Genomic DNA, 8,743 nt, shown 5'->3' on the forward strand with positions numbered 1-8,743 from the left:
AATGAGCTAAGTGCGCTTGCTCTCTTACTTAGAGAGGAGTTTACGAAAACAGCAAAGAATACAATAGTACGCTATGTCTGTGTGATGAGTTCAGTACGCTTGCTCTCTCACTCAAAGAGGAGTGTACAAAAACAGCTAAGAATACAAGAGTATGCTATGTCTGTTAAATGAGCTTTGTGAGCTTGCTCTTCTACTAAAGTAAATTATACAAGTCAAATCAGTAGGCGACGTCTCTATTACATATTCTTAGACCTGATGAAGAACACGGAATTTAAAATAAAAAATGAAAAATATTGTAACAAAAAATATAATATTGATTCATCTCCATGACACAAATTGTAATATAACAAAAAACATTCACCAGAAATCATATGTACTATGTTGCCTTATGAGGTAGAACTCGCAGTACTCAAATATATTATTTTTTGAAGCCGGATGTCGTGATACCACTTTGGATTTGGTCTTTATGACTTTAGCTCATTTTTTCTTTACTTTAATACAAAATGAATACCGCTAAAGGTATTTTTCTAATAAACCGAGGTTGCACTTCCTTTTTTTTTGAAATGTTTTCGTATCTAATATCTTCGACAAACCGAAGTTGGACTGCATTTATACCGGTAACACTTTCATATCGAATAATGCAGCTTACGAATTTTATAAAATAGTAGCACTTTCTTATATAACAGTTTTTAAATTTGACTTCCTTAATCACATTAATACTGCAGTACTTAGTTTCCGGATGTTCCACTGGTCTGTTTGTTCCTTGATGCAGTGACCTCCTGTTAACGTTCGTTTGGATATAACTTTAACACAGTTCGGCCAGATAACGTCCTTAACTAGGTAGCTCAATCGGTTAGGGTGACGGTGTAACAATCTGAAGTCACGGATTTGGAATCCCAGTCTACCCACGACGAATATTAACAGTCAAATCACCGTAACTGTTTACAATTTCTCATAAAGGTCCCGAAAGGTATGGTTTCGCTTCTTGAATGGTTTATAAAAGCTATAATCACGGCGGAAAAGATAGTTTCCTAGACTAAGTTACAGTTTTTAACATTGATCCCAGGATCCTTCAATACTTATTGACGGGAAACAGCGCCAGTCTTCGTCATAACGTCACACAAGTATTGCTGAAGGACAACAGAGAAACAGAACGAAATATCCGAGGATTAGTATGGCCAAAATAGGGCTTAACTGCGGACTTGTAGCTCCAGAATCAAGATCAGGTTCGTCAGAGCACGTGACTGCCGCCGAATTCTGGTACGTATCGTTATATCCTGATACAATCACGCCCCATCCGTCAAACTGACAATTCAGAATCGAGGTCTCCGTTCCCACGCACTGGACATTGTCCATCCAGGTCGGCTGTATACGGTTGTTTTTACCGTGGAAGTGGTCAATTGTAAGAGCCGTCCCGGAACTTAAAAAAGAAAAGATGACTGTATTCGCAATATATTTTAACTTATTTGAAATAAAGAAATAAAATTGATTGATAAAGGATTTTTTTTTGAATAATTTCATAATCAACATCTGAAACAGGATGTTTGTTTATAAGATATCACCTAACGGTACATTTCATCAACCATATCTTATTTTTGATGTCAAGACCAATAGAGTGAAATCGAGCCTCAGAATAATCACAACCGATTTCCTGAACCCAAATAACATTTGAGGGTAAAATCGGCACATCATTGATGCACCAGTGTTAACGCTCACTTTCGCTCTCTGTACCCCTTGAATATGACCAAGTTAAACGGAATGAGACGAGAAGACTAGTCTGGTCCTTTGATGTACTCTTGGTCTCGTAACGGTAAAATTGACTTCCTTTGAAGCCGGGCGTCGCGTCTCTGTTATCTTTAAAGGACAGGTATCAAACAAGCGATTGGTCAGGTTCCTTTCCCCGAGACCACTCAAATAGCGAGCCAGGTGCCTTCAAATTTGCTATGACATATACCAGGGGTGCAGAGAGTGTAAGTGATCGTAACCCGTGCAGTTTTGAGGATGAAATCTGCATTACTTGAACATTAACCTCAGGAACAGTGTTAAAAGAGTTCCTTATTAAGAAACCAGTAAAAATTGAACGGTTGCTTTTACATGTTAATAGGCTGATGGCTCATTTGACAAATAGCGGGATTCAATAATTTATAATACGTTGATCATTTATCAAGAGAGGTAACTATCACATAAATTATAGCCGAAGTTTATCAAGTAGTAACTTGCATTAAGAAATAATTAATTAACTTTTCATTGATTCTAAGGTTTCGTTACTTCAGTCATTTTTTTATCTCTCGTCGTTCTCTCTCTCGCCCTTTCTCTCTCTTTCGAAACCAAAATTTCCAGAGTAATGTCATAACGTACTTGTGGTTTAGCATAACACATATTACGTTGGCATCATCGTCGTCCCAGGACCAGCCGCCAATATAACCCCACTGACCATTGTAGTAGACTTCAACGCGGTCAGACTCCCCCAGACGGACGTCAAAGTCGCTTGTACCTATAACAGTAGAAATCGAACACATATCCATTATCATATATTTATCTTGTTACATGTCTGGTTGATTTAACGAGGTGATGAATCGAACGGATCATGAGAAAGGACAAGGGGCGTCAAGGGTCATTTCCGGCCTCATCGAGGATTTATAGGTTGTTGTTATATACGTTATCTGGAATAAATGAAGAACGCAAATATGAAGTTTCAAATTCATTCGATAACTGGTTTAGGAGATATGGCATAACGAAGAGAGCCATTAAACTGCATTTTCATAATAATTCCAAATTCGCCATTTGGAAGGAAATTAACATAACACTTTTCAATTTTTGAAAGTCTGCGCATTCACCGAACAAAACACTATTTGACATGCTTAAACATTGTCATACCAGTGTTCATTTGTAGAAAGGAGATTTTGTTTGGCACATGTGGAGGCTTTCATTTCTGCATGTTTACTGTCCAAAAACACCATATTTTGGCTATTTCTGCTTAGCAACGCAATTTTGTTGCTATGGTATGGCATCTACGCCTGCGCATTGGAAAACAAATCTGCACCAAGGAAGATAGCCCCAATTAACCAATATATTTATAATAGAAAATGGTATATAAATTCAAATTGAAATTTTCCCTTTTTATGAGACCAAAAATAACCCATAATGCACCAAGTTCTTTAATGAACATGTCTCAAGATTAACCCAATCCATTCCCAATAGACAAGAAATAACCAGTTTTTCTACATTTTGGGTGTACTTCAAATATTTCCAAGTACTAAGTTCTTCATTTGATGACATAAAAAGATCGAATTATTTTTTAAAAGACCACTACAGGTAACAGCATGCTATGCCTAAAGATCAACCCAATCTGTATCCCCCAAATAGACCACCAATAAACATATTTCTTTGGTTTGAGTATACTTAACATACTTCAACGTACATGTACCAGTTTCTTCATTTGTTGAAAAGATGAATGAATGGTTTATGATACTATCAGAACCACGATATGTTTTAGGGACATAATCGCAAGAAGCACGAAGTCAGAAAACACTTATTTTTTTTTTTTTTAAGTAGATGCAGAAAGCGAAATATACAAACATTCCACTGCGCCATCAGGCGTTTTCGTTCATTTAGGACTTATCATTGCTACTTAAGGACCCCGTACCACTGCCAAATATTGTAACTATGCAGCGGAAATCGACTATTCCTGCTTGACCAAAACCACGATGATTTTCTTCTGAAAAGAAAACTACACCTTTCGAGACATTTATGAAAAATAATATAGATGAAATAATCAAAATATAACCAACAATGGTGTTTTGACTGTAAAAATGCTAGCGGGGCTATACCTGGATTCGAACCTTGAACTCTTTTTTACTATCTCTGTAACCGATTGGGCTAAATGTACCAGGTCAACGGAAGTGGGATGGCCTAACTGTGCTCGGTTACATCCGAAGGGAAGTGACGAGGAGGTTACTGTTTATAGGGAAAATGGCAGTGCAGTGGGAGAGGTATCCTTAAGAATAAACACATCATTGTCTACTCTCTAGTAGATCTAGTGCAAATATACAGATGTTCACCTACCAGTGTTGTCAAAACAGATGACTCCTGCGTCCTGGCTATGGTTACATGGAGCTCCCCATCCGCTGAAGTAACAATTTCTTATGTCCGACTCGGTTCCTATACAGTTGACGTCAGACATCCATATCGTACCGCTCCCTTCTCCAAATACAGCATATCTGATGGCAGTACCGTCACTATCAATAAACCAAAAAGCAACATATTCTTTTATGACACTTTGTGACTTTTTGGCATAAGTTTACGTGTTATTATTCGCACTATGAGCTCTAAGTGTTGATAAGGCCAAACAAATGCTATATTTGTTTCAGGCAACATGCCTGAACAATAGGGAAGGTCGGTTGGCAACTTTTTATTTATTTAATTTATATATTTTTTTATTTCTATGGGTCAATAGTATGCTTCATATCAATTTTTTACAATTCATTTACGCACATTACAATATTTATGAATTTGTCAAAAATAAGAATGAAAAAGTTTTACATTATTATAAATAGAAGTTTTTATAATATACATTAATGGGAAACCGCCACAATACCACTAAATGGAGAACACTTTAGATCGGAAAAGCTATGCAATCGGAGCGAGATTGTTTTGGGGAAAATGTGTAGTGGGTAGGTCGAGTACTTAATGTATGTTTGTACATCCCTTCTTACTGTTAAAGTATGAATTATAACACACGGAAATGTTTGTATTTTGAATGTTTAAACTGTTCGAGGAATTAAAACTTCACGTCGGCAATAATTCTGAAAGATATATATTCTTTAGAAGTTATCGTATGAGGGTTTCCATACTTTACATCGTATTAGCCCGAGACTCCAATATCAGCCCTCAGGCCTCCGGCCCCCTTGGGCTAATATTGGAGTCACGAGCTGATACGGAGCAGGCTTTTGAAATGGGCATATTGTAACCTTTTTATAAAATACTGCTTTATAACATCAAACATATAAGCCATAACACATAAAACGGACAGAAAATTGTATTTCGTGAGCGCAATTACAATAACATTATACCTTAAACAGCATTAACAGAATAGCAGACAGATATGCAGTAATTACAATACCAGATTAAGATGTTATTCCTCTGAAAAGTGTTAAGCCTGAAATTAAACGGATATGGCAGATGCCGTGCAGATATAGATTGTCCGGGATATGGCATATGCACAACTAGCAGTATCACACATGCAAAACAACTCGCATCACAGAATAGTATATGATAAATATATTTATAATCTTCGTACATATATACATGGATATATTTGTGATACTTTATACCACAGGAAAAACACGATCATTTAAACATTACGACAATTTCCATTTTAAAAGAAAATACATAGACATGTGGTAATATACATTCTGATAAAAGAATTACAATAGACTGCATTATAAATAAGAATCAGTGATTATATATCCTGTCATACCATACGAACCACTGTGAAATCAATGATTATCGCATAACAAAGTTTATGATAGGAATCAATGCTTACCTGTATCCCAGCATCCTGCACACCACTTTGGCGTCATTGTTATCCCAACCGTCATCACAAACTGTGCCCCAAGTGTCATTATGAATCAACTCCACGCGACCAGAAGAGACGGAGAATCCATTCACCAGGCGGACAGTGGGAGGTATCGCTGTGGTGGTTGTAGATGGAGACGTAGTGGTAGTGGTTGTTGGTAGAGTTGTGGATGTAGTTGTTGGTTCAGTTGTAGAAGGGGTTGTTGGCTCATTTGTAGTTGTAGTTGTTGGTTCAGTTGTAGTAGTAGTTGTTGGTTCAGTTGTAGTTGTAGTTGTTGGTTCAGTTGTAGTAATAGTTGTTGGTTCAGTTGTAGTAGTAGTTGTTGGTTCAGTTGTAGTTGTAGTCGTTGGTTCAATTACCGTTGTAGTTGTTGTCTCACTTGTAGTAGTAGTTATTGGTTCATTTGAAGTAGAAATTGTGGTTAAGGGTGGAGTTGTGACAGTTGTTGCAATTATTGTTGTACTTGCGGTTGGCGATATTGCTGATACCAGTTCGGTTATTGTTGGCAATAAACTTGAAGACAGATCGGTATTTGTTTGGAAGATAGTTGAAGGGAGATCCGTGTTTGTAGCAAAGATAGTTGAAGGAAGACTGTTAGTTGAAACACTAGTTGAGGGGAGGTCAAAATTTGTTTGAAAAGAGGTTGATGGCAGAATCGATAAAGTTGCTGAGACAATTGACGGCAGTGAAGCGAGTGTTGACAAACTATTTGAAGGTAAGTCACTGTTTGTGGGGAAGACAGTTGAAGAAAATTCACTGTTTGTTAGGAAGAGAGTTGAGGAAATGTCACTGTTTGTTGGGGAAATGGTTGAGGAAATGTCACTGTTTGTGAGGAAAAGAGTTGAGGTAAAGTCACTGTTGGTTGGGAAAGGAGTTGAGGAAAGGTCGCTGTTTGTTGAGAAGAGAGTTGAGGAAAAATCACTGTTTGTGGGGAAGAGAGTGGAGGAAATGTCACTGGTTGTGAGGAAGAGAGTGGAGGAAATGTCACTGTTTGTGGGGAAAAGAGTTGAGGATAAGTCGCTGTTTGTGGAGAAGAGAGTTGAGGACATGTCACTGTTTGTGGTAAAGACAGATGAGGAAATGTCACTGTTTGTGGAGAAAAGCGTTGAGGAAAAGTCACTGTTTGTGGGGAAAAGAGTTGAGGATAAGTCTCTGTTTGTGGAGAAGAGAGTTGAGGACATGTCACTGTTTGTGGAGAAGAGAGTTGAGGAAATGTCACTATTTGTGGGGAAAAGAGTTGAGGATAACTCGCTGTTGGTGGAGAACAGAGTGGAGGAAATGTCACTGTTTGTGGAGAAGAGAGTTGAGGAAATGTCACCATTTGTGAGGAAGAGAGTTGATGAAAAATCACTGTTGGTTGGGAAAAGGGTTGAGGAAAAGTCGTTGTTTGTGGGGAAGAGAGTTGAGGTAAAGTCACTGTTTGTGGGTAAAGGAGTTGAGGAAAAGTCACTTTTGGTTGGGAAGAGAGTTGAGGAAAAGTCACTGTTTGTGGGGAGAACAGATGAGGAAAATTCACTGTTTGTGAGGAAAAGAGTGGAGGAAAATACACTGTTTGTGGGTAAAGGAGTTGAGGAAAAGTCAATGTTGGTTGGGAAGAGAGTTGAGGAAAAGTCACTGTTGGTTGGAAAGAGAGTTGAAGGAAAGTCACTGTTTGTTGGGAAAAGAGTTGAGGAAAAGTCAATGTTTGTGGGGAAGACAGATGAGGAAAAGTCACTGTTTGTGGGGAAGACAGATGAGGGAAAGTCACTGTTTGTTGGGAAGAGAGTTGAGGAAATGTCACTGTTTGTGAGGAAGAGAGTTGAGGAAATGTCACTGTTTGTGGGGAAGAGAGTGGAGGAAATGTCACTGTTTGTGAGGAAGAGAGTGGAGGAAATTTCACTGTTTGTGGGGAAAAGAGTTGAGGATAAGTCGCTGTTGGTGGAGAAGAAAGTTGAGGACATGTCACTGTTTGTGAGGAAAAGAGTTGAGGTAAAGTCACTGTTGGTTAGGAAAGGAGTTGAGGAAAAGTCGCTGTTTGTTGAGAAGAGAGTTGAGGAAAAATCACTGTTTGTGGGGAAGAGAGTGGAGGAAATGTCACTGTTTGTGAGGAAGAGAGTGGAGGAAATGTCACTGTTTGTGGGGAAAAGAGGTAAGGATAAGTCGCTGTTTGTGGAGAAGAGAGTTGAGGACATGTCACTGTTTGTGGAGAAGAGAGTTGAGGACATGTCACTGTTTGTGGAGAAGTGAGTGGAGGAAATGTCACTGTTTGTGAGGAAGAGAGTTGATGATAAATCGCTGTTTGTGGAGAAGAGAGTTGAGGACAAATCACTGTTTGTAGAGAAGAGAGTTGAGGACATGTCACTGTTTGTGGGAAAGACAGATGAGGAAATGTCACTGTTTGTGGAGAAGTGAGTGGAGGAAATGTCACTGTTTGTGAGGAAGAGAGTTGAGGATAACTCGCTGTTGGTGGAGAAGAGAGTGGAGGAAATGTCACCGTTTGTGGAGAAGAGAGTTGAGGAAATGTCACCATTTGTGAGGAAGAGAGTTGATGAAAAATCACTGTTGGTTGGGAAAAGGGTTGAGGAAAAGCCGTTGTTTGTGGGGAAGAGAGTTGAGGTAAAGTCACTGTTTGTGGGTAAAGGAGTTGAGGAAAAGTCACTGTTGGTTTGGAATAGAGTTGAGGAAAAGTCACTGTTTGTGAGGAAAGGAGTTGAGGAAAATTCACTGTTTGTGGGTAAAGGAGTTGAGGAAAAGTCAATGTTGGTTGGGAAGAGAGTTGAGGAAAACTCACTGTTGGTTGGGAAGAGAGTTGAAGGTAAGTCACTGTTTGTTGGGAAAAGAGTTGAGGAAAAGTCACTGTTTGTGGGGAAGACAGATGAGGGAAAGTCACTGTTTGTGAGGAAAGGAGTTGAGGTAAAGTCACTGTTGGTTGGGAAAGGAGTTGAGGATAAGTCGCTGTTTGTGTGGAAAACAGATGAGGAAAATTCACTGTTTGTGGGGAAGACATTTGAGGAAATGTCACTGTTTGTTGGGAAGAGAGTTGAGGAAATGTCACTGTTTGTGAGGAAGAGAGTTGAGGAAATGTCACTGTTTGTAGGGAAGAGAGTGTAGGAAATGTCACTGTTTGTGAGGAAGAGAGTGGAGGAAATTTCACTGTTTGTGGGGAAAAGAGTTGAGGATAAGTCG

At 38.8% G+C, this 8,743-nt stretch overlaps 1 protein-coding gene across 1 annotated transcript; it reads right to left on the minus strand.

Annotated features, from left to right (window-relative positions):
* Window positions 1–561: 561 nt before the first annotated feature.
* Window positions 562–5,814, minus strand: LOC110467145 (scavenger receptor cysteine-rich type 1 protein M130-like). Its single transcript, XM_021524089.1, has 5 exons — window positions 5,796–5,814; window positions 5,546–5,765; window positions 4,066–4,238; window positions 2,359–2,494; window positions 562–1,420 (listed from the first exon to the last, which is right to left on the minus strand). Exons 2-5 carry the CDS (start codon window positions 5,557–5,559, stop codon window positions 1,117–1,119), a joined length of 627 nt encoding a protein of 208 aa, XP_021379764.1. The 5' UTR covers window positions 5,560–5,765; window positions 5,796–5,814; the 3' UTR covers window positions 562–1,116.
* Between the last annotated feature and the right edge of the window lie 2,929 nt (window positions 5,815–8,743).

This window comes from Mizuhopecten yessoensis, unplaced genomic scaffold (assembly GCF_002113885.1).
Source record: "Mizuhopecten yessoensis strain PY_sf001 unplaced genomic scaffold, ASM211388v2 scaffold11161, whole genome shotgun sequence".
NCBI classification, from domain to species: Eukaryota; Metazoa; Mollusca; class Bivalvia; order Pectinida; family Pectinidae; genus Mizuhopecten; species Mizuhopecten yessoensis.